A 27,103-nucleotide genomic window follows, 5' to 3' on the forward strand; every position below is an offset into this window, starting at 1 on the left:
GTACTTAATCTTGTACAGTACTCGATCAACAATCAGAAATTTGAACAAAGTATCAGCACAATAACCTCTTGTCAAATATACTGTGGAATCTCTACATCCAGGTAACTCATTTAATATATAAAGCTCTTTCTAAGCACTGACTGACTGACATTAATGTTCAGTACCTTCCGAGTGTCATAGAAAGCTGAAATTTGGCATGCCGATGGACATCGACGCCGGTACACCGGAAAATCACAGAACCGTCGAACAGCATCCATAAATGAAAATTAAAGTAAAAATAAAAACATATATGCATTTGAATTTTTTAAATTTATTTATCTCAATCAATATCTAGCACGTGAAAATTGTAATTTCCTTAACTGTAAGCTGTGAAATAGACTGTGAAATAGAATTGTCGGATTCGTTATCTAAGTTCAATCTCAGATGCAGTTATGGTTGGTTTTGCTCGGCCAAATGACTAAGGTCTGTTGTGTAACCACCGGCATGGTTCCCCTTTTGCCTCACTTAACTCGCAGTCATGGTAAACCGACCTTGTGTGTGAAGCTCCGGCCAGAGTTGAGAGTTGCAAACGGCGTCCGTGGTCTCTTGAGGACACACCGTCCTCTCAGAGTTATCCAGAGGCGACGTCTGTCACATTATTTTGAATTTAAATATTAAGAAGTAAAGTGTTGCCTGTACTTTGTAATTAAATTTACGCTTTCATTAAGTTTTTCATTCGTTGCATTTATTGAAGGCCATCGCTGAAGCAAAACAGTTGAACAGCTTGGTTCTCTCTACTTTCTCAAAGATTGCAGTAAAGTTGGCAGAACGCCACCATCAGGAAAAATGAGGGGCATATTGCCCCCACCTCACTCTACCTGCCATGAATATCATACTTATTAATTTTCCAAAACTGCATAATCGTTTGCATGGTCTTCATAAACCAAGGTTTGTGTCCAATGTGATTGGAATATATAAATGTGGTGGGTATTCTTTAAGCTTCCATAACTTACAAACACTTCCTGGTGATGTTGTATTAGCAGAGTAACCAGTCTGGATTGCAGTGGACAGTCTGAGAGTGAGGACAGCGAGGTCCCAGGCCGTGCTGGCCGTAGTAGTGTGGGACCCAGAACCACTCCGAGGTTTTCTGCATCCATCCCATTTTCTGCACTTCTCTCCTGCACACTGTGCACAGCACGCAATTTTTTGCACAAGGAGCAAGGCACTTGTAAACTGGACGATAGATAAGGTATGGTGGAGCAACTAAAATATCACACGGTAAAGCAAAAACCAACCGGTAAAGATGTGCTGCAAAGAAATGCAGAGTCTTGCGGTTCAGTGGTGGAAGCTGAGAGACAAGACTCCGCAGACGAGTAATAATTTTGGATTCCTCTACACTGTCAGCTTCAATCAACCCCGGTACCTCATCATTATCTGATTCTGTTACTGTTGACACATCCTTCGTTTCTAATTTAGTCACTTCTGAACCTTCAATAACCTTGTCTTCCACAACTGCTGGCTCCCTACTCCTCTCAGCTCCAGCAAATGCCTTGCTTCCTTCATTTTCTGGTCCATTTCCACTCTGCTCCTTCATGCTGTCTTTTGCCAATTTGATGAAGTCCTGATAGAGGTCAAAGGTGAAAATTGGCTCTGGTAACTGTCACAGGAGGATGGCAAGGGGTAGTTGAGAAGAAGTGGCAATGTTAAGCAAGTACGAAAATGAAGCCATTTTGAGAGATACCTGAAATGCACTTGCACATGTACACACAAAATGGACCGACATAGATACAAATAGATGAAAATACCTGTCTGAGGAACAACTTGAGGACATTGCAAACATCATGTGGAGAAGCTTGAGAGAGCTCTACGGACTGCGCTCCACTCTCGAATGCCTGGCACAGCCGCTCAACTCTGGCCTTGCTACCACTCAGCCGGTAAATACCCTGAACATGTGCAAGTACAAGGAAATATAAGGAACTCTAACACAGAAGGCCATTTGGCCCACCATGGCTGCTCTACATCAAAACCAGGGTGAAGGATGAAGACAGTTGCAGGGTGATGGATGAACAAACAGCATATTGAACCTTTTGACAAGAGCCTTACACAGACATCACAATCACTACACATGTTTACACTTACCCATATACAGACTTGGCATTTAATATGGAATATTTTTTTGTGGGGGTGAACTTACTTTTCAAGATGTCTTAGAACCAAAAGTTCATTGGAATTATGTTGAAATTATTCTAGATTTTGTGAATGTGACCTTTAAAAGAAACAAAAACCACATTTGACATTTCGAAACAAATAAATTGATCCTTGAAAGTGATGTAAACTGATATCGAACTCAATTCATGGACAGTACTGTGTTAAACTTCTGTACGTTTTCCAGAAGTATCTCTTTATTTAGCACATTAGCCAAATTTTTTTTAACAAAAACAAAAGTTAAATTACGACTGGGATTACAGACAGTAAAATTACAGTTCAGTACTTCGTGTAACCCCCACGAGCATTCAGGAGAGCACGTACACGTTGAGGCATGCTGTTCACGAGATTTGCCAAGGTTTGGACAGGAATCGCTTGCCATGCAGTGACAATAGCCTGGTGCAATTCACGCACAGAGGTCGGCTGCTGGTCCAAGTGGTCGATTTGACGCGTTAATTCTGCCCACAAGTTCTCTATCGGATTCATATCCGGGGACATGGCAGGCCACTCCATATGCTCTCCACCAAGGTCAGCAAGAAAGTGTTGGATCATGCGAGCAAGATGAGGCCGTGCATTGTCATCTTGGAAGACAAAGTTTCCTCGAAAGGCTGCACGAGCAAATGGAAGCAATGTTTCTTCCAGAATGGCCCTGTACTTGAACTGGTTCAGGTTTCCATTCAGAACAACCAAGTCAGTTTTGCCCCCTGCATGAAAAGCAGCCCAAACGGTCACCCCACCACCTCCAGCTTGGACTCTTGGCACTATACAATCTTTGTTGTAGGCTTCATGCACTTGTCTGCGCACTCGGACGCGGCCATCTTGACGATAGACCAGAAATCTAGACTCCTCACAGAAGATCACGTGATTCCAGTGTCCTGTCCTAGCTGCCATTGACGGTGCTCTCTGGCCCACTGCAATCGGCGCTGGCGGTGTTGCCTGGTCAGGCGTGGCTTTCTCAGGGGATGCCTGGCACGATAGCCTGCTTGAACCAGTCGTTGGTTGACGAGCCTTCTGGATACAGGCACATTTGTCAGTTGCTGCCACTCAGCCCTAAGCCGATTAGATGACTTGGTACGGCCATTGCGGACTAACCGGAGCAGCTGGCGATCATCCCTCCTTGTGGTTCTGCGGGGACGTCCTGGCCTCGGTATTGGAGTAGGGACACCCCTCTGAGCATCTCGTTTCAGGATCTTTGACACCTGACCTTGAGTGATGCCATACTGCCGAGCAATAGCACGCTGTTTCATGCTGTAATTTCGTAAAGCCACTATTCCATGACAAACAGCATTGTCGAGTTGACGGACCATCTCTAGAGGAAGCGGCAATAACTTTTGGAGACGTGCAGCAGTTGTTTTCCACTAATACAGAACGCAACAACCCTTGTATACCCGACTGTGAAGCCAATCTTCAAATGCACCTGTCCGTACATTTTGCCACGCCACCTGTGATATAATCCTGTTGTTGACTTCTTGCTGCGACAGACAATCAGTGACATGGTTCTTTTAACAAATAAATCACCAAAGTGTAAAAGAAACTCACCAGATTGCCGGGTGGGGGAGGGGAGGGAAGGGGGAAGGGGAGGGGAGGGGAACAGGTGGGAGGGGAGGAGAGGGGGGGAGGGTAGAGGGAGGGGGGAGGGGAGAGGGAGGGGGGAGGGGGGAGGGGAGGGCAGAAAGGAAGGGGTAGGGGGAAAGGGAGGAGCATGGGGGAGAGGGAGGGGGAGGGGAGGGTGGAGGGGGATGGGGAAGGGGTAGGGTGGAAAGGAAGGGGTAGGGGGGAAAGGCAGGGGCATGGGGGAAAGGGAGGGGGAGAGGAGGGGAAAGGGGAGTGGGGAAGGGGAGAGGGTAGGGTGGAGGGAGAAGGGAGTGGGAAGGGTAGGGGAGGGGGAGGGGGGAAAGGGAGGGGGAGCGGGAGGGAGAGGGAGGAGGGAAGGGGAGGGGGAGGGGAGGAGGGGGGAGGGGGGAGGGGAGGAAAGGGGGGAGGGGGAGGGGGAGGGATGGGAGGGGGAGAGGGGTGGGAGGGTGGGGGGAGGTGGAGGGGGGAGGGTGAGGGGGGTGGGGAGGTGGAGGGGGAGGGGGAGGTGGAGGGCGAGGGGAGGGGATGGGGGGAGGGGGAGGGGATGGGGGGAGGGGGATGGGGAAGGGGTAGGGGGGAAAGGGAGGGGCATGGGGGAAAGGGAGGGGGAGAGGAGGGGAAAGGGGAGGGGGGAAGGGGAGAGGGTAGGGTGGATGGAGAAGGGAGGGGGAAGGGTAGGGGGAGGGGGAGGGGGGAAAGGGAGGGGGAGGGAGGGGGAGGAGGGAAGGGGAGGGGAGGGATATAGATGGTTACTGGCAATTGATCACATCCATAAATGATGTAATCCACACAATTTATGTACCTTACATAACGTTAATAGGAATACATGGCCGTGTAGATGGGAAATACAGTTTGTTTGAAATAAATCACAAATATCAGATGAAAGTGAAAAAAAACCTATGTGGTGTGAATGGCAATGTTCCTCGCTGAAATGTGAAAAAGCTGAATTACGTGCGAACGCATAACTGTGAGATTATGGCGGCAAAGTTGGAACATCACGTGATCCGAGCAGAAGTACCCGGCATTGCCGGGTGGGGGAGGGGAGACCCGTACATTCCCAACCCGTACATTCGCCCTCTCGACTCAAGCTCGTATTCGATTCATATTCGAAATCGAAAGGGGAAAGGGGAAATCATTCGTATTCGAATTCGTAAACACGAAATATGAATTACAATTTAATTCATATCGCACATAATCGACACAAAACACGGTCGCATAAAGGTGAAAAAACGCAATGGCTTTTCGCCCTGAATTACGTGCAAACATGTGACGTGTGACGGGATGGAACAACACGTGATCGCTCTGAGCGAATCAGCGAGCTGATCGCACTGGCTGAGATTAGCGGGTACTTCGCTGAAATGCGCTGAGGTAAATATGAATAAAAAAGATGGATCTCGTCAAATATGGTCTCAGCCATGTTCGTCCCAGGCTCAATGGCCATGTCTATGCCAAATATCAAGCACGTGAGCCTCTCCGTTTCGGAGTCTATTGGTAACATTACACACACACACACAAACTGTGTTTTATATATATATATGTATATATAGATATATATATATATATATATATATATATATATATATATATATATATATATATATATACTGTATATATATATATATATATATATATATATATATATATATATATATATATATATATATATATATATATATATATATATATATATATATATACAGACTTGGCATTTAATATGGAATATTTTTTTTTCCTTGACTTGGGTTTCACTTTCTTAACTCGGTATATCAATCTGGTGAGTTTCTTTTACACTTTGGTGATTTATTTGTTAAAAGAACCATGTCACTGATTGTCTGTTGCAGCAAGAAGTCAACAACAGGATTATATCACAGGTGGCATGGCAAAATGTACGGACAGGTGCATTTGATGAATGGCTTCACAGTCGGGTATACAAGGGTTGTTGCGTTCTGTATTAGTGGAAAACAACTGCTGCACGTCTCCAAAAGTTATTGCCGCTTCCTCTGGAGATGGTCCGTCAACTCGACAATGCTGTTTGTCATGGAGTTGTGGCTTTACGAAATTACGGCATGAAACAGCGTGCTATTGCTCGGCAGTATGGCATCACTCAAGGTCAGGTGTCAAAGATCCTGAAACGAAATGCTCAGAGGGGTGTCCTTACTCCAATACTGAGGCCAGGACGTCCCCGCAGAACCACAAGGAGGGATGATCGCCAGCTGCATCGGTTAGTCCGCAATGGCCATACCAAGTCAGCTAATCGGCTTTGGGCTGAGTGGCAGCAACTGACAAATGTGCCTGTATCCAGAAGGCTAGTCAACCAGCGACTGGTTCAAGCAGGCTATCATGCCAGGCGTCCCCTGAGAAAGCCACGCCTGACCAGACAACACCGCCAGCGCCGATTGCAGTGGGCCAGAGAGCACCGTCAATGGCAGCCAGTACACTGGAATCACGTGATCTTCAGTGACGAGTCTAGATTTCTGGTCTATCGTCAAGATGGCCACGTCCGAGTGCGCAGACAAGTGCATGAAGCCTACAACAAAGATTGTATAGTGCCAAGAGTCCAAGCTGGAGGTGGTGGGGTGATCGATTGGGCTGCTTTCATGCAGGGGGCAAAACTGACCTGGTTGTTCTGAATGGAAACCTGAACCAGTTCAAGTACAGGGCCATTCTGGAAGAAACATTGCTTCCATTTGCTCGTGCAGCCTTTCGAGGAAACTTTGTCTTCCAAGATGACAATGCAAGGCCTCATCATGCTCGCATGATCCAACACTTTCTTGCTGACCGTGGTCTAGAGCATATGGAGTGGCCTGCCATGTCCCCGGATATGAATCCAATAGAGAACTTGTGGGCAGAATTAACGCGTCAAATCGACCACTTGGACCACCAGCCTACATCTGTGCGTGAATTGCAGCAGACTATTGTCACTGCATGGCAAGCGATTCCTGTCCAAACCTTGGCAAATCTCGTGAACAGCATGCCTCGACGTGTACGTGCTCTCCTGAATGCTCGTGGGGGTTACACGAAGTACTGAACTGTAATTTTACTGTCCGTAATCCCAGTCATAATTTAGCTTTTGTTTTTGTTGAAATTTTTTTTGGCTAATGTGCAAAATAAAGAGATACTTCTGGAAAACGTACAGAAGTTTAACACAGTACTGTCCGTGAATTGAGTTCGATATCAGTTTACATCACTTACAAGGATCAATTTATTTGCTTCGAAATGTCAAATGTGGTTTTTGTTTCTTTTAAAGGTCACATTAACAAAATCTGGAATAATTTCAACATAATTCCAATGAACTTTTGGTTCTAAGTCATCTTGAAAAGTAAGTTCACCCCCACAAAAAAAATATTCCATATTAAATGCCAAGTCTGTATATACAGTCACGTGAAAAAGTAAGTACACCCCATGTAAAGTTTTGACTTTTTCAACATATTTCAACATACAGCTATTTGATTTTCATTTCAACAATATTGATAGATAAAGGTGATATAATATAACAAATATCATGAAACATTTACATTTTGTAGTCCATTGTATAATTTTAATAAACATAAATGCAAATTTCGCATGTTGAAAAAGTAAGTACACCCCTACATTTATCACTACTTCAAATACCTAAAATTAGAATCAGGTGCAACAGCTCAGGTGCAAATGATTAGAACATCGTCAGAGAGGATCTTGGAGGAACCTGTCTAATTTAAACCTCAGACATTTAGTTTGGTTTGCTCTTTGTTGTTGAAGTGTGCGGCGTCACCATGCCTAGATCAAAAGAGCTCTCTGAGGCCTTCAGAAAAAAGGTTATAGATGTCTACGAGTCTGGGAAGGGATTTAAAAAGATCTCCAAACTATTTGAAATCAATCATTCGACTGTCCGGAAGAGCATCTATAAGTGGAGAAGATTCCAAACAACTGCCAACTTGTTCAGGCCAGGTCGCTCCAGCAAGTTCAGCCCAAGAACAGACCGCAAGATGCTGAAAGAAGTCTCGAAGAACCCCAGAATGTCATCCCGGGACCTACAGGTAGCTCTTGCCATTGTTGATGTCTAAGTGCATGAGAAAGAGGCTGCACAAATTTGATCTACATGGGAGGTGTGCCAGGAGGAAACGTTTGCTGTCCAGAAAGAACATCAAGGCAAGACTAAAGTTTGCCAATGAACACCGAGGCAAAGAGCAGCACTTCTGGAACAATGTGCTCTGGACAGATGAGACAAAGGTAGAGCTATTTGGCCACAGTACCAGAAGACATGTTTGGCGAAAACCAAAGACAGCATTTGACCACAAGAACCTGATACCAACTGTAATGCATGGTGGTGGAAATATTATGGTTTGGGGCAGCTTTGCTGCATCAGGGCCTGGGCAGCTCACCATCATAGAATCCACTATGAATTCTTCATTGTACCAGAGGGTGCTTGAGGATAATGTGAGGCCATCTGTCGGAAAGTTGAAGCTCAACCGAAGGTGGACCTTGCAACATGACAATGACCCTAAATATGCCAGTAAATCCACCAAGGAATGGCTGAAAAGAAAGAAATGGAGGGTTCTGGAATGGCCAAGTCAAAGCCCGGATCAAAATCCCATCGAGATGTTGTGGGGGATTTGAAACGAGCTGTGCATGCAAGAAACCCCTCAAACATCGCACAGCTGAAAGAATTCTGCATGGAGGAGTGGGCAAAAATTTCTCCCAGTCGATGTCAGAGACGGGTAGACAGTTATAAGAAACGCCTACTTGAGGTCGTTTCTGCCAAAGTGGGCAATACCACCTATTGGAGCCAAGGGTGTACTTACTTTTTCCACATGCGAAATTTGCATTTATGTTTTTTTAAATTATACAATGGACTACAAAATGTAAATGTTTCATGATATTTGTTTTATTATATCACCTTTATCTATCAATATTGATGAAATGAAGATCAAATAGCTGTATGATGAAATATGTTGAAAAAGTCAAAACTTTACTTGGGGTGTACTTAATTTTTCACGTGACTGTATATACAGACTTGGCAGTTGGCATTTAATATGGAATATATTTTTTGTGGGGGTGAACTTACTTTTCAAGATGTCTTAGAACCAAAAGTTCATTGGAATTATGTTGAAATTATTCTAGATTTTGTTAATGTGACCTTTAAAAAGAAACAAAAACCACATTTGACATTTCGAAACAAATAAATTGATCCTTGAAAGTGATGTAAACTGATATCGAACTCAATTCATGGACAGTACTGTGTTAAACTTCTGTACGTTTTCCAGAAGTATCTCTTTATTTTGCACATTAGCCAAAATTTTTTTTAACAAAAACAAAAGTTAAATTACGACTGGGATTACGGACAGTAAAATTACAGTTCAGTACTTCGTGTAACCCCCACGAGCATTCAGGAGAGCACGTACACGTTGAGGCATGCTGTTCACGAGATTTGCCAAGGTTTGTACAGGAATCGCTTGCCATGCAGTGACAATAGCCACTTGCAGACAATAGACCAGAAATCTAGACTCGTCACTGAAGGTCATGTGATTCCAGTGTCCTGGCTGCCATTGACGGTGCTCTCTGGCCCACTGCAATCGGCGCTGGCTGTGTTGTCTGGTCAGGCGTGGCTTTCTCAGGGGACGCCTGGCACGATAGCCTGCTTGAACCAGTCGTTGGTTGACTAGCCTTCTGGATACAGGCACATTTGTCAGTTGCTGCCACTCAGCCCTAAGCCGATTAGCTGACTTGGTACGGCCATTGCAGACTAACCGGTGCAGCTGGCGATCATCTCTCCTTGTGGTTCTGCATGGACGTCCTGGCCTAGGTATTGGAGTAGGGACACCCCTCTGAGCATTTCGTTTCAGGATCTTTGACACCTGACCTTGAGTGATGCCATACTGCTGAGCAATAGCACGCTGTTTCATGCCAGAATTTCGTGAAGCCACCACTCCTTGACAAACAGCATTGTCAAGTTGACGGACCATCTCCAGAGGAAGCGGCAATAACTTTTGTAGACGTGCAGCAGTTGTTTTCCACTAATACAGAACGCAACAACCTTTATATACCCGATTGTGAAGCCAATCGTCAAATGTACCTGTCCTTACATTTTGTCACGCCACCTGTGATATAATCCTGTTATTGACTTCTTGCTGCGAAAGACAATCAGTGACATGGTTCTTTCAACAAAGACATCACCGAAGGGTAAAATAAACTCACCAGATTGATATACTGAGTGCAGAAAGTAAACCCAAGTCAAGAAGAAAAAAAATTCCATATTAAATGCCAAGTCTGTATATATATATATATATATATATATATATATATATATATATATATATATATATATATATATATATATCATAACATGAGTATATGATGTTATGCATTTATAACACCACCTGGAGAGGTTTCAGGGAAAATGTGTACCAAATGGATCTAAGGTCAGACATATAATTATATAATTACCTTTGTGTCTCATATCTTTAAAATGTCTGATTTGATGTAATGGAAATGTTGAACTAGAATTAATCTCCATCGTGATACTGAGCATTATGGATAAGTTTGACTTCCTCTCTCTTCCGCTCTAACTGCAAGTGGTATCCAAGTAACCTTTAGGTTCAGAGCTCTGGATTCAATTTCAGCCACACACACGCAGATGAGAAATGGTGGCATTGGTGAACCAGGTAGACTTGAATTTGTAGCACCAGGAGAAGCGAGGTGGACAGGCGAGCCAGATGGACGAGGTGGCCCAGGCAATAAGGGACGTCCAAAAAGTTGCAGACGACCCCCCACGGGGTGCCCCCCACATCGCAGCGCCAAAGTCTGCAGGCAGCGCCGGTGGCATGCCAGAAAGCACTGTGTCGAAAACCAAAAAGCGCAGGAAATAGTTGTACATAATTATACATTATGCAATGGAAGCATTATTGTTGCATTATTAAAAAATATATGAATTGTTATTATTTACAATTTAGACCGGACTTACATCCTGACACTCAGCTCCTTGTAAATAGACAAAACTATCACATTCGCGACAGCGGGCAGGGCCTCGCAGTGGACGCATCCGGTGAGTAAGAGCTGCTAGCGACCGACTGGCAAGACCTGCTCCAGAGAATCCGCACAACAGGATCATTGTACAGTATTGTGAAAACATCACTTATGAGAAATTATTGGTTAATAAGTATGTGAAAGGTCAGGCCTTCGTGAACAGTTTAAATGATTTAATGCGACCGATCATTAGGTGTCAAGAGAGATGTTATCCCATGTTTCTTTGGAAGCAGCACCATTGGCTTGCAATTCCAATTAGTTGTTCCAGACAAATGAAATAATGAGATAAATGAAACCCATTCCACATCATGCACAAGAAGAATCGTTTTTCTGAGTTAGAGTTGAGAAAATATGTTATCACATGCTCCAATCCCAGATTCGTGATCATTTTGTTTCACCAATCTTGAGATGAAATTTGTTAAAAATAGATTAATGAGAAGGCTAACATTAAAAGCTCGTGTTTGGCAAACATACAGTGCATTCAGAAAGTATTCAGACCCCTTCACTTTTTTCACATTTTGTTATGATGCAGCCTTATACTGAAATCGTTTAAATTCATTTTTTCCCTCATCAATCTACACTCAATACCCCAAAATGACAAAGAGAAAACAGGATTTTAGAAAGTTTTGCAAATTTATTAAAAAGAAAAAACTGAAATATCACATTTACATAAGTATTCATACCCTTTGCTATGACACTTGAAATTTAGCTCAGGTGCCTTCCATTTCTCTTGATCATCTTTGAGATGTTTCTACACCTTGATTGGAGTCCACCTGTGGTAAATTCAATTGATTGGACATGATTTGGAAAGGCACACACCTGTCTATATGAGGTCTCACAGCTGACAATGCATATCAGAGCAAAAACCAAGCCATGAGGTCGAAGGAACTGCCTGCAGAGCTCAGAGACAGGATTGTGTCGAGGCGCAGATCTGGGGAAGCCTACAAAAAAATCTCTGCTGCATTGAAGGTTCCCAAGAGCACAGTGGCCTCCATAATTCTTAAATGGAAGAAGTTTGGAACAACCAGGACTCTTCTTAGAGCTGGCCGCCCGGCCAAACTGAGCAATCGGGGGAGAGGGCCTTGGTAAGGGAGGTGACCAAGAACCCGATGTTCACTCTTGCTGAGCTCCAGAGATCCTGTGTGGAGATGGGAGAAACTTCCAGAAGGACAACCATCACTGCAACACCCCACCGATCTGGGCTTTACGGCAGAGTGGCCAGACAGAAGCCTCTCCTCAGTGAAAGAAACATGAAAGCCCACTTGGAGTTTGCAAAAAAGCACCGAAAGGACTCTCAGACTGTGAGAAACAAGATTGTGTGGTCTGATGAAACCAAGATTGAACTGTTTGGCTTCCGTCTGGCCATCCAGGTGACCTACCTTGCCAAATTCATGCCACACCTTTCTGAGGTTTGTGAGCCGTTGAGGAGACTGCTGGACAAGGATGCAATATGGCATTGGCTACCGCAACACAATGCTGCAGTGCAGGAAATAAAGCACCTGGTCACCACGATACCTGTATTATGGTACTATTACATCTCAAAGCCAGTCACTATACAAAGTGACTCAAGCCAAAATGGATTGGGGTGCTGTCTCATGCAAGAGGGACAACCGGTTGCATTTGCATCAAGGGCGCTAACGTTGACGGAACAAAACTATGCACAAATCGAAAAACAATGCCTGAGCGTAGTGTTTGCTTGTCAACGCTTCCGTCACTATCTGTATGGCCGGGAAGTGATCACGGCAGAGACTGATCACAAGCCGCTCATTGCCATTTTCAGCAAGCCTCTCCTAAGCTCACCTAAGCGGCTCCAGAGCATGCTGCTCACACTCCAGAACTACAGCCTCAGGGTTGTGTACAAGCCTGGGCCTAAAATGTATATCAGTGACATGCTCAGCAGGGCAACAGCAGCGGTCAGTACTTCCAATGTGGAACATGAGCGAGACACAGTTTGCAGCATGCAGCAGGAGCAGTATGATGTGAAGCAGATCAATCAGGCAGATTACCTGAACGTCACTGATCGACGCCTGCTTTAGATCAGGCAGCACACAGACAGAGACGAATACCTGCAAGCACTAAAAGCTGTTGTCTTGGCCGGGTGGCCTGACCAGAGAGAGGAGATATCTCTTGCTGTTAGAGATTATTGGCTATGCAGAGATGAAATCAGTGTGCAGAATGGCGTGCTGTTCAAAGGTCAGAGAGTTATCATACCGAAGTCTTTGCGCCCAGAGATGCTGGCACGAATCCACTCCAGCCACATTGGAGGGGAAGCATGCTTCAGGCAAGCACGCGATACTCTCTTCTGGCCAAACATGCAAGCAGAGATCAAAGACTTTGTCAGTAAATGTTCCGTGTGCAATGAATATGCACATGAGCAGCAAAAGGAGACGATGATGTCGCACGAGTTGCCCACACGGCCCTGGCAGATCATCAGCATGGACTTATTCAAGTACATTGGGAAAGACTTCCTCCTGATGGTCGATCACTATTCTGACTTCTGGGAAATTGAGCTGCTCCCAGACCTGTCTGCTGAGACAACAATCCGGCGATGCAAGGCACAATTCGCACGTCACGGTCAACCGGACCGTGTGATCTCTGACAATGGGCCTCAATTTGCAGGCGAGCAATTCAGACACTTTACCATCGAATGGGATTTTGAGCATCTCACATCCTCTCCACGACACCCAAAAGCCAATGGCAAAGCTGAGTCTGCCATCAAAATCGTAAAGAACCTGTGCAAGAAAGCTACATGTGATGGCAATGACCCCCGGAAGGCCATACTCCAGTGGAGGAACACACCAACGGAGGGCATGGATAGCAGCCCAGCGCAGTGCTTGATGTCAAGAAGGCTGAAAACACCTTTACCTGTGACCAACAAGTTGCTCGAGCCTTGTGTTGTGCCAGGTGTTTTGGAGAAACTGCGTCAAAAAAAGCAGATATCCAAGCTCAGCTATGACAGGTCAGCCAGAGACTTACCTGAACTAAATGTTGGTGAGTACATACATATGAAACCACTGCCTGGAGACCGAACTGGTCGCTGGAAAATAGGAACCTGCGTGCAACAGGTTGTCCCACACTCCTATCTCCTGGATGTGGAGGGTGCCCTGTATCGCCGCAATCGCGTGGACCTGAGAGTAGCTGAGTCAGCACCACCTCCCTGTTATGGACAGCCCTCGGATGGGCTAGCGGAGGAAAGGCACAACCGGAGCATCACAAGACCGGATGTGCAAAGTGAAGACAAAATTTCCATTGAGCCTAAGAAGAATTTGGTGAGAGTGAGCACACCAGCAGGGAGGACCTGCAGCACACCCTCAACACCGGCCGTGGTCAAAGAGCCCCTCTCACACAGGAGCCCTGTTTTCTCCCGCAGTGGAAGACTGTCAAAACCCCCAAACAGACTCGATCTGTGAACTGTTACAAGTAACAGCAAGGACATTTAGTTATTGATTTGATGTCATTGATTGGTTGAAATGTTCAGCTCCTGGCATAATCCTATGTTATAATTTAGCGAGAATATTGTTATGTTGTGTTACCAGTTTACATCTCTTTCGAAATTTCGGTAGAATAAATTGCATCACATGATATTAGTAATGTTAAAAAAGGGAGATGTTACAGGTGTTAGCTTGTGTTGATAACACCGCCTAGTGTATGACTGTGGCATGAGAATACTGTGCACATGTACTTCCGGAGTGACCTCCGGGCCAGGAGTGCCGGACGCGGACAATGGATTGCTCGAACTACTAACGGCTCAGTGTCCTTTTATACGAGCATCTGAAACAAGAACTGAGGAGGATTGGTGAGAACTGATGGGGATTGGTGAGAACTGAGGTGGATAGGTGAGAACTGAAGAGCATTGGTGAGAACTGAGGAGGATTGGTGAGAACCGAAGAGGATTGGTGAGAACTGAAGAGGATTGGTGAGAACTGAAGAGCATTGGTGAGAACTGAGGAGGATTGGTGAGAACCGAAGAGGATTGGTGAGAACTGAAGAGGATTGGTGAGAACTGAGGTGGATAGGTGAGAACTGAAGAGGATTGGTGAGAACTGAAGAGGATTGGTGAGAACTGAAGAGGATTGGTGAGAACTGAAGAGGATTGGTGAGAACTGAGGAGGATTGGTGAGAACTGAGGAGGATTGGTGAGAACTGAGGAGGATTGGTGAGAACTGAAGAGGATTGGTGAGAACTGAGGAGGATTGGTGAGAACTGAGGAGGATTGGTGAGAACTGAAGAGGATTGGTGAGAACTGAGGAGGATTGGTGAGAACTGAAGAACATTGGTGAGAACTGAGGAGGATTGGTGAGAACTGAGGAGGATTGGTGAGAACTGAGGAGGATTGGTAAGAACCGAAGAGGATTGGTGAGAACTGAAGAGGATTGGTGAGAACTGAGGAGGATTGGTGAGAACTGAAGATCATTGGTGAGAACTGAGGAGGATTGGTGAGAACCGAAGAGGATTGGTGAGAACTGAAGAACATTGGTGAGAACTGAGGAGGATTGGTGAGAACCGAAGAGGATTGGTGAGAACTGAAGAGGATGGTGAGAACTGAGGAGGATTGGTGAGAACTGAAGAGGATTGGTGAGAACTGAAGAGGATTGGTGAGAACTGAGGAGGATTGAGCAGGAATAGTTCCAAAAGGATTGTGAGAGTCTGAGGAGAAGGGGGAGGAGTCTGGATCGAGCGGGGACAGTGTGCTGTGGATCTCGAGGTTTTGTGAGGAGAACTGTGGAGTTCTGAGGGGAATTGAGAGGTGGAGAGCTTTGAGGAAGTCATCCTGCATGCATGCGTCCCTGCCTATCGTCCTGCCCATCTCGCCATCGCCGATTCCGTGCCCATCTTCCCTCCACTCCCTCGCTGCCAACAGAGCTAAGTCACATCTGGTTTTGTCCCTCACCCCATCTGTGCTTGTGACTGTAGAGAGAGGCGCCTTAGATTTTATAGGATTTATTTTACCTCCTTGTTTACCTCATTGTATATACTAGCAACGGTACCCGCCCTACGGGCGGTGCTTCAATTGGGAGGCCCAAATGAAAAGGCTAAATATCAGAAATTGAAGGCTTTTTTTCTTTTAAACGATTTATATAAACATCCGTTAAATCTCGATCGGTGCAGACGTTTGTGCGGCACCCGGGAAAATAACGTCATGCGGGAGCAAGTATCAGCAGGATGTGGCAGTGTGGGAGTCCACGTTTCTGATCCTCCTTCATGCCGAAGCAGCCCACCACTTCTCCAAGCATTCCGCTCTTCAGATCCGCCATGACAGATTTAAGCTTGATACTGAAGACGCGTGCAGTTAGTACTCCCGATGTCGTATGTACTCCCGATACGTGTTTCCTTCATTGTAAAAACTATCAAATCAACAGTTAAAAGGATTTTGAGCCGATAGCTGTAACGGCCTTGGCAAAATCGATGGAGACAGCGATCTGTTAGCGTATTCACAGCCAAAATAGCTATGTGGAATTCTCTCGTGTGGAGATTAAACTAATCGTGTTCACAATCGCTATGTCGTATGTACTCCCGATACGTGTTTCCTTCAGTTAAAATGGGTTAGAATTCTCTCAAGCAGGGATTCAACCGGTGTCCTTATAAAAGGTCTTTGTCCGAGGTCACCGAGTCCGATCGATCGGTGCAGCTATCAGTGCAGCCGTTTGTGCATCACCCGGGAAAACAACATCGTCACAATGAGACCAATGAACGTTATGCGAACGCGAATGTTATGCGGGAGTCCAAACCTGAGAATGCTGGAGACTAAAGCTGAAATTGGGAAAACTAAATAGCCTATTTTACTCCTGGAGATCCCAGGATTATCCACCCAAAATATCGTTAAGATCGGTTCAGCAGTTTTTACGGTACCTTCGAACGGACAGACAGACGGACAGACATTTGGTGAATTATAGTAAGATTTACCCTCACCTGAGGAGAGGGTATATTGCATTTGAGTCCGTTTGTCTGTTTGTTTGTCCGCACAAAATAAATATGATTTTCTCTGCAACCATTGGTCCGATTGACAGGAAATTTTCACCATAGGTGCAACTCCACCTGTATAATTTTCTAATGATAATTATGACGTCGTGGGTCACGTGTTATGGCCGCCATCTTGGAAAAACCAAAAAAAATTGCACCTCTGTATCTCCGAAAGCGCTGCATAGAAAAAATTGAAACATGGCTCATTGTAAAGAGCTCTCCATGTGGAATTAACATATGTTAATGATGATGTCATAGGTGCCTCCATTATGACGTCATAATATGACAAGTACAAAACTTCATCCGATCAAGATGAAATTTCTTGAGCATCTAGCGATAAATTGGTGGAGAAAAAAAGATAATGATGACATCATCGGTCACATAGTTTGGCCATCATATTTGTTTTAACACATCATATTTGTTCTTTCCGTCTTCTACCGACTCCTCTCCGGCCTTGCTCCCCCAGCTCTCTCTGGGCTCTGTCCTCCAAATATTCCTACAGGTCGCACAAGATCTGCCTGCAACCCTCTTATGGTTAAACTGCCAAAATCAAGACTCTCTATTCACCTTCACTCCTTCATTCCTCTTTTCTCCCACCTCTGGAACAAACTCCCTCACTCTCTTCAATCCCACTCCTCCCTCCAGGTGTTTAAAACAGCTGTTCACCACCATCTCTTATCTTCCCCCATCCAAAACCTTGATCTTTTCTACCCCCGGTAATTTCACTCCAAATCCACTTTTTTGAAATACCAACCTCTTTCCTGGAAGTCCTTGGTGTCCTTATGTTTTATACTTCTCGCACCCTACCCCCCCTTCCAACGCCTCCTCCCCCCCAAGCCCTCTCCCTCCCACACATCTCCCGATGTCCCTGCTCTCAAATGTTGTGTTTGTGTGCTTCCCCTTCTCCCCCCATCTTGTCTACCACTCCCTCTTTTTATATATTTTGTTTGTCTGTTTGATTTGTTTGTGTGATAAATGTTAGCTCTTTCACGAGCCTCGATTCTGTATTTAAAAAAAAAAAAAAAAAAGCCTAAAAAACCACTGAAAACACGTGTTTTCCTGCCCATCTCGCCATGGCGAGGGTCTGCAATCTCTGATTGCTATTTCTAGTTGTTATTGAATTCATTTTCTCTGGTTGTGTTTCAGGAATGAACCCATTTGGTTTTATAAAAGCTATAAGATCCTCATGATTCTCCTCAACCTGCGCGCACCAGCATAATATCACCATAATTTGGACCGCCTCGAAGATGAAGCCTATTTTGGTCTAATCCATTCAGGGTCAGTGTTAACCGGCCTGTGAACATGACAGTATCTTCAGAATGCACAGGGCGGCCGAAGCAGTTTCCTAGGCTAGTGGGTACAATCCTGGATGGGTCGCCACTTCAACGCAGGGTACTCGAATGGCTCATTCTTCCCAGTAAGCTGGTACTTATTTTGCCAACTTCTGAAGGATGATATAATAGCGAGTTATTTATGTGTGAAGCCTTTTCTTTGATTTTTATACAATTCCGTACCTCTGGGCCAATTGCCCCAATTTACTGCACCACATTTTTGTAACATGTGCTCAGTCAACATCACAATAAGAAGATTGCAATTATTCATCACATTGATGTTAAAATAAAAAAAATAACGCCACTCTGGCCAATTGGCGGGGAGAGGGACAGAATTAGCTTGCGCTAGAGCACTTCCACATGGCGTTCAAAGGTGAATTCTTTGTCAAGAATGGAACCAATTGCATTTAAGTACAGTATTACATTCTGTATGCAGAGTGGAAATTAATATGCAATGCGTCCAGTCTCCACGGGACTATACACTGAGTGTAAGTAGTCATCGCATGATGCGATATTGCGATACAACCTAAAATAAGAAAATGAGGCCATTTGGCCCATCATTACCGTGTTACACTTCCGGGTTAATTGTAGCTACAGCTCTAAGCATCATTCTCCTTAATGTTTTGTTAAAGTATAAATAGCTCGTTGTTGATCAGGTGGTGACCCAACTTGAACCACCTTTAGAGGCCATGTTTCCCCGCAGAGCAGGGGTCCGCAGAGCAGGGGTCGGCCTTTTTTTCGGGCACCGTGGTCCCCTTTTTGAAGCAATGTTTTATGGCCGGATGCCCTTCCTGCCGCCAACCCTGTTAGTCGCCTCTTGCGACACACAGGGAATTACCAGTGAGCTGGTACTCAATTTGCCGACCTCGGAAGGATGACAGGCTGAGTCAACCCCCCTGGCGTTAATTCAGCAATCGACCGGGATTCAAACCCAGGATCCAAGTATCCCAAGCCGGCACCCTAACCGCTAAGCCAACACCAACCTGTCATACAATAATTGAAGGATGATGAGTAGGAGATTCATTTTAAATTACAGGTCCAAACTAAGTAAAATAACTTGTTTATTAAAAGCCTGAGAAAAGTTTTATTGTTTTTGTACCCCACGGATCTGCTTTTCTGATGTGGAATGGCCAAGTTAAATCAGTCCTCTCATGCTCTTCCCAATACTCCTGAAAGAGTGCAGCCCATTACTACCAGCATGTCCTCTGCAATACATATCCTTGATATTTTCTGCTGTGAATTCTCCTGCACCCTCTGTCTTGCTGCACATCAGTTTGTTTTCTCTTCTGCCTGTTCCATTTTGTCCTGCTATCGATTTGTTGACCTTCCTTCCTTCGTCCCTCCCCTCTTACATGAAATTTTATGTCTATCTTAACTAAACTCAATCATCATCTAGAAAGAGCACCCCGTCTCACCCGGCACATCTGATATTGATGCCCTGTGGTTACGCTCCTCAACGAACTCTTCTGGCAACTCCGCTCTTCCTGCTTCTTCTGAGTTATGCCTTTCACAAGACTGTCTGCAGGGAGTAAAATCACTCACACATCTTTAAAATCAACAATTTGTTAGCATTCATCATTTCAACTTTTGTGTATGTATAGACGGACATGTACCGGTTAGGCTTACACGTTGGTGCCCAAGTATTGGGGAATGTGCAGGCGGGACCAGGCAGCAAACTGACGACCAGGCTCATGCAGACGTCCACTCTCACTCAAGGTCCGTGCACAGGCTGGTCGTGTCACCAGCAGCTTGCGTTGTACATCAAAGTAATCAACTGTCACCTAAGAGTGGTTACCAGAAGTACAGTGAGATTCCAATAAGATGAACTCAACCTTTTGAATTTATTGACTTATTAAAATTAACATGTTCCCCACTCACCATTATGTATTATTATTTCTTTATTATCTGAATAATTTAATCTTCTAAATTCGACTTAAGCTGACTGTGTCACTCACTGAAAGAACGGTTTGGCTTATTGGGATTTTTCTGATCAAGTATATGTCTGAATGGGACTTCAGTGTATTTTAGTATGACTAGTACACCTGCACACTACGGGAGCTGCAGAAAGGGTCATTCCTCTTTGGGGTACATAGATTGCAGTCGATCTCTGGTCGGGTCTCAAGAACATTGGGTGTGTGTTCATTTATCAAGTTTCTTGTGGAGAGATCGTCAAGTGGTTTAAGCATTCGAGCAAGCACTCCATTCAAAACCGTTAAGGAACGGCTGGCTTGGCAAGCGCTAGCTAGCAGCTTGGAAAATGAGCACATCCCGGTCTTCCTCCCTTTGTTTCGTATTAAACAGAAGGAGCGAGTTTCAAAAGTTCGTTACGGAAAATGCCACGTTAGTGGCAGAAAGGGCCATTATTATGTTATGAACTCAACATTTGTGGGTTATATAGAGTACCGTAGATCTTCGCTCAGTTCTGTAAGTAAACTTTACTTCACGGATGCCGGGATTCCTCCAAATTTCTTCATTTAGGGTTATAAACAGCATTAGCAACTGTTTAAAAAGCTAAGCATACGTGTTTGTGGTTTATGATATTTTTTCTTCCTGTAGAAGCTGCTGCTCACACGGAAACGCCATTATAACTATAAGCTATTTATACACATTATCACTGCAGGAAAAACGCTTTGGGGGAAGTGGGACATTATTAGTATTACTATTGTTTTATAATAACATTAACAATATGCGATTATCATTAATTTTGTTACTAGTACCCGACTGCAAAGCCGCAATGAGCCGGCGAAGCCAAAGCCACTTGCCACTATTTTACCCATCACTATGGCATCAGTAGGTTAAGTAGTTGGTAGTAGGTAGGTGTAGTAGGTACCATACCTGGTAAGACTTGGTAAAAGAGAAGAGCAGACAGTCCTCCCCAATACCTACATACAATAAATGTCACAAGAAGCTTAAGGAAGTAAATATACGATGTGCTATATTATGGCCTATTTTAAGAAATTTTAACTGGGCTTAATATACGTTTTCACAGTATGTGTGTAGTCTTCTAACTTCAGTCGCTGTCAGGACTGGTTCTCTCCGGGCACTGCAGCTTCCTCCACCAGAAGAAGTTAGCTTGCAGTAAGATCAGTTCCGACAGATCAGACGATAGCGCCGTTTCAACGGCAATGTTTGACTGTCGTTAATCAAACCGTGTCGATGGCGCTGATTGGCTGACCTAAGCTGATCGCTGATTGGTCAGCTCACAAAATTTCGCAAATTCAGACCTAAAATGACACCATTTGCATTCTGGATGAGATTAAAATTGATGAAATTTACTTCTTGATTAATTCGGTGAATTCCGTCTCAACTTCGGATATTTCCGGCCGTGAAAAACTATCCCCTACGGCTGCGAGATTTCTAAAAAAACAATTCTTCGTCAATTTTAGAATTTTTGACGCCGTTTTCACCCTGCGAAACGCGTAATAAGCTTTTTTGAAATATTTTTTCAAATGCTCGAATCTCATTGGTTGTACCGGTTAGGCTTACAGTCTTACACGTTGGTGCCCAAGTATTGGGGAATGTGCAGGCGTCACTCATGTTTGGTGACGATTTTCGTTGAAGATAACGAGGTTGGTCTTGAAGTATTTTAATTACAAATTAGAGGGGCATAAGATTGTGAATCAAACAAAGACGGGTGAAACAAACTCTTATTGAACTTTTTCGCTCTTTTGTTATGCATACTTCCGCATCCGGAAGATGACGGCCTCCATTGAGTGATTTGGTTTTTGAAATATTTTTTCAAATGCTCGAATCTCATTGGTTCCGGTGTTTGGTGACGATTTTCGTTGAAGATAACGAGGTTGGTCTTAAAGTATTTTAATTACAAATTAGAGGTGCATAAGATTGTGAATCAAACAAAGACAGGTGAAACAAACTCCTATTGAACTTTTTTCAAATTTGTTATGCATACTTCCGCATCCGCAAGATGGCGGCCTCCATTGAGCGATTTGGTGCGTCAAAGCTTCAAAATTCTCAAGCCAAGGGATCCAGCATAATCTGTTTTTTCAACATAATACGTAGGCGTTCATTGACAACACCGGCTTCGCCGGCTATTAAAAGCGTCTTTGGAAAAACGCCACGATAAATCTTCTTCTTTGGACAAATGCCATGATAAAGCTAACGTAATACGGCTATACACCTCAACACGCAACCCATTGACGGCAATGGCGAGGAAAACCCGTTCGGGGGGAGAAAACCCCCGTGGGGAGGGGGGCAAATGAATGTGCGACAACCTTCATTATGTAACCCTTGGTCATCCTGTCAAGTTTGGTTGAGATTGGATAAGTAAAGACGGAATGTATTGGCATCAAAAATTCATCAGACAGACAGACAGACACAAATGGCGTATTTTAGTATGATAACTAATATGACTAGCCTTGTGTTTGTTTTCACAGTTATGATGCCTGGCTTGAGATCTTAGGGTAATGAGTTTGAGCCCCTGTTGTGCCATTAAATAACTCCAGGTGGGTTAACTCAGCCTGTCATCCTGCCGTGATCGAGAAAATGAGTACCAGCTACACTGCTAGTAGGGGTGCTGTATTGGCGGTACAACCACGTTCCCAGAATGTGATGCAGCCAAGCAGTCACAGGCTGCATATGAACCACTCCACAAAATATGAGTGGTAGTCTACATATAACTTGTGAACAACGACGTGAAGAAGAAAGAAATGGGAAATGTGCAAATCACTGGATTCACAGTGGGTACCAATAGGGATCAAGGAGCATTTTAGGAAAAGAGGCATGGAAACACTAAAGGATATGTTAGTATAAGGGAAAGGATCTGTTCATTGGTCAGTAAAGGAAAAACCACCATGGCTACATATTTGTAAGGGCTGGAGTGCTGGTGGGTTGTGGAAGCTAGACCTCTGGAGTAGTTTGAGCAAAGGGAAGGGGAATTAGGTACTAAGGAACTTACAGTGCCCTTCATAAGTATTAGAACAGTGAAATCAAATTTGTTATTATTGCTATATACTCAAGAAATTTGGATTTTAAATCAAAAGATGAATATCAGACAAGAGTACAGAAGGTCAGCTTTTATTTCTTGGTATTTTGATGCATATATGTTTTATTATTGTAGAATAATAGCACTTTTTATGTTCATAGCACCCCCATTCACACCGACCCTGAACGGATTAGACCAGAACAGGCTTTATCTCCTAGGTGGTCCGAATTATGGCTTCAAGTATTGGAAAAGATTAACTTAAAGTAAGTTAAAGTAGTATAATAGTTAGTACTTCATTGAGCTTGTAACACGTTGACATCACCAAACATTTGGCATCTTCCTTTGAGATGCTTTGCCAAATCTTTACTGCAGCCATTTTCAGTTGTTGTTTATTTGGGGGATTTCTGACTTTAGTCTCCTCTTCAGCAAGTGATATTATGTATGCTCCATTGGATTAAAATCAGGACATTGACTTGGCCAGTCTAAAACCTTCCACTTTTTCATGAAGTCCTTGGTTATGTTGGCAGTGGGTTCTGGGCCATTGTCTTGCTGCATGGTTAAGAGCCGCCCAATGAGTTTAGAGGAATTTTCTTGTACATTAAAAACAAAATGTTTCTGTACACTTCTGAATTCATGCTGCTGCTGCCATCATTAGTTACATCATCAATAAAGATGATGAGCCAGTTCTAGAGGCAGCCGTGCATGTCCAAGTCATGACACGACCTCCACCATGCTTCACAGATGAGGTGGTATGGTTTGGATCATATGCAGTTCCTTCCTTTCTCCACACTTTTGCCTTTCCATCACTTTGGTAAAGATTTATCTTGATCTCATCTGTCCATAAAGTTTTGTTCGACTGGTTCACACCTGTACTTCTTGGCAAATTCTAATCTGGAACCGCCTTTATATTTTTGGTAATGAGAGGTTTGCATCTTGCAGTCCAGCCTTTGTAATTTGTTTGTCAAAGTCTTCTGCGAACAATAGATTATTATACTTTCACCACAGCACTCTGGAGGTTGTTGGTGATGTCAACGACAGTTGTTTTATGTTTTTTTTCTTCACAGCTCTGATGATTAGCTCACCTGGAACGAAGTTCAGGGGAGCTTATGTGATGGCACGTTTTCCGTCCGTCAGTCCGTAAACACTTGAAACTTCTCCGAAACCGCAGATGGGATTACGACTAAATTTGGCACAAATGATATTTGTTGTGTTGTGACTAAAGTTTGTTCACGGCATTCAAAATATCGGGATCTAAGGGGGTTTACCGGGGTCAAAGTGGATCCAGGTTTGACCCCCAAAATAGGAATTTGCTTTTTCCTCTGAAACTACACACACAATTTCAATGACACTTGACCACAACCTTCATCACCCATGATGTACCAAAGTTTGCTTTTCGACATTGAAAATAATCCAGGTGTAGAGGGGGGCATTGCCGCCCAAAATATTTATTTGATCTCTCCTCCGAAACTACACATACAATTTCAATGAAACTTGACCACAACCTTCATCGCCCATGATGTACCAAAGTTTGCTTTTCGACATTGAAAATAATCCAGGTGTAGAGGGGGGCATTGCCGCCCAAAATATTTATTTGATCTCTCCTCCGAAACTACACACACAATTTCAATGACACTTGACCACAACCTTCATCACCCATGATGTACCAAAGTTTGCTTTTCGACATTGAAAATAATCCAGGTGTAGAGGGGGGCTTGCCGCCCAAAATATTTATTTGATCTCTCCTCCGAAACTACACACACAATTTCAATGAAACTTGACCACAACCTTCATCGCCCATGATGTACCCAAGTTTGCTTTTCGACATTGAAAATAATCCAGGTGTAGAGGGGGGCATTGTCGCCCAAAATATTTATTTGATCTCTCCTCCGAAACTACACACACAATTTCAATGAAACTTGACCACGACTTTCATCACCCATGATGTACCAAAGTTTGTTCACGGCAATATAAAAATCAGGGTCTGGGAGGTATATGGTGTGCGGGTTGCCCCCCAAAATTGGTATTTTTTGGGGGTTTGTTTGTTTAAAATCTTATGATTACTTTAGTATGGTTCTACATGCCGCCCTGTCTTCTAACAACCAATGAAATTAGTTTAAAATACTGTGATACTGTTTAAATACCTTTGGTCAGTGTAGTATACTGCTTATTCTACCCGGTGAGCACCCAGGGGTATTGCCTCTATTTTTTCTGTTATCAACTGCAATTGTTTTCCTTGGCCGACGTGGCCATTGTCTATTGGTAAGTACACTAGCGGTTTCTTTATTTATCAAGATAATCCAAATTGTTGTATTTGCTATGCCCAAATGTTGTGCCATAGTTCTAATGGAATTCTTCTGTTCTTTCCAAATCGCTTGCTTTTCTTTCATAGACAGTTCTCTGGGCTTCATGTTGATTTATACAAACTGACTCTAAAGGCAAAAGCAAAGGCTAAAACCAAGACTAGATATTCACAGGTCTTTTATATGTGAACAATCAACTCAACAATAAACACTTGTCAGTCATTTGTTCCAATACTTTTGCTTATCTAAAATGGGGGGACTGAACATAAAAGTGGTATTGTTCTACAATGTTAAAACATATACAGTCATGTGAAAAAGTAAGTACACCCCATGTAAAGTTTTGACTTTTTCAACATATTTCATCATACAGCTATTTGATCTTCATTTCAACAATATTGATAGATAAAGGTGATATAATATAACAAATATCATGAAACATTTACATTTTGTAGTCCATTGTATAATTTAAATAAACATAAATGCAAATTTCGCATGTGGAAAAAGTAAGTACACCCCGACATTTATCACCACTTCAAATACCTAATATTAGAATCAGGTGCACCAGCTCAGGTGCAAATTATTAGAACATCGTTAGAGAGGATCTTGGAGGAACCTGTCTTATTTAAAACTCAGACATTTAGTTTGGTTTGCTCTTTGTTGTTGAAGTGTGCGGCGTCACCATGCCTATATCAAAAGAGCTCTCTGAGGCCTTCAGAAAGAAGGTTATAGATTCCTACGAGTCTGGGAAGGGATTTAAAAAGATCTCCAAACAATTTGAAATCAATCATTCGACTGTCCGGAAGATCATCTACAAGTGGAGAAGATTCCAAACACCTGCCAACTTGTTCAGGCCAGGCCACCCCAGCAAGTTCAGCCCGAGAGCAGACCGCAAGATGCTGAAAGAAGTCTCGAAGAACCCCAGAATGTCATCACGGGACCTACAGGTAGCTCTTGCCACTGTTGATGTCAAAGTGCACGCGTCTACCATGAGAAAGAGGCTGCAAAAATTTGATCTACATGGGAGGTGTGCCAGGAGGAAACCTTTGCTGTCCAGAAAGAACATCAGGGCAAGACTAAAGTTTGCCAATGAACACCTAGGCAAAGACCAGCACTTCTGGAACAATGTGCTCTGGACAGATGAGTCAAAGGTAGAGCTATTTGGCCACAGTACCAGAAGACATGTTTGGCGAAAACCAAAGACAGCATTGACCACAAGAACCTGATACCAACTGCAAAGCATGGTGGTGGAAATATTATGGTTTGGGGCAGCTTTGCTGCTTCAGGGCCTGGGCAGCTCTCACCATCATAGAATCCACTATGAATTATTCATTGTACCAAAGGGGGGTTGAGGATAATGTGAGGCCATCTGTCGGAAAGTTGAAGCTCAACCGAAGGTCGACCTTGCAACATGACAATGACCCTAAACATACCAGTAAATCCACCAAGTAATGGCTGAAAAGAAAGAAATGGAGGGTTCTGGAATGGCCAAGTCAAAGCCCGGATCTAAATACCATCGAGATGATGTGGGGGGAATTGAAACGAGCTGTGCATGCAAGAAGCCCCTCAAACATCGCACAGCTGAAAGAATTCTGCATGGAGGAGTGGGCAAAAATTTCTCCCAGTCGATGTCAGAAACTGGTAGACAGTTATAAGAAACGCCTACTTGAGGTTGTTTCTGCCAAAAAGGGCCAATACCACCTATTAGAGCCAAGGGTGTACTTACTTTTTCCACATGCAAAATTTGCATTTATGTTTATTTAAATTATACAATGGACTACAAAATGTAAATGTTTCATGATATTTGTTAT

The 27,103-nt window shown here is 43.8% G+C and overlaps 1 protein-coding gene across 4 annotated transcripts in view; it reads right to left on the reverse strand.

Moving 5' to 3' along the window:
• The window catches only part of LOC137425194 (rho GTPase-activating protein 45), a 137,945-nt gene that overhangs the window by 23,432 nt on the left and 87,410 nt on the right, over positions 1-27,103 (reverse strand). For all 4 annotated transcript variants that reach the window (XM_068113364.2, XM_068113365.2, XM_078776398.1 and 1 more), the window contains 7 exons: positions 19,680-19,834; positions 19,469-19,572; positions 10,700-10,815; positions 10,327-10,572; positions 1,785-1,922; positions 1,275-1,636; positions 993-1,164 (listed from right to left, as the gene is read on the reverse strand). In XM_068113364.2, the coding sequence (XP_067969465.2) occupies positions 993-1,164; positions 1,275-1,636; positions 1,785-1,922; positions 10,327-10,572; positions 10,700-10,815; positions 19,469-19,572; positions 19,680-19,834 (1,293 nt within the window). The remainder of the gene's footprint in view (positions 1-992; positions 1,165-1,274; positions 1,637-1,784; positions 1,923-10,326; positions 10,573-10,699; positions 10,816-19,468; positions 19,573-19,679; positions 19,835-27,103) is intronic.

Source organism: Myxine glutinosa, chromosome 4 (genome assembly GCF_964187855.1).
Source record: "Myxine glutinosa chromosome 4, kmMyxGlut1.1, whole genome shotgun sequence".
NCBI lineage: Eukaryota > Metazoa > Chordata > Myxini > Myxiniformes > Myxinidae > Myxine > Myxine glutinosa.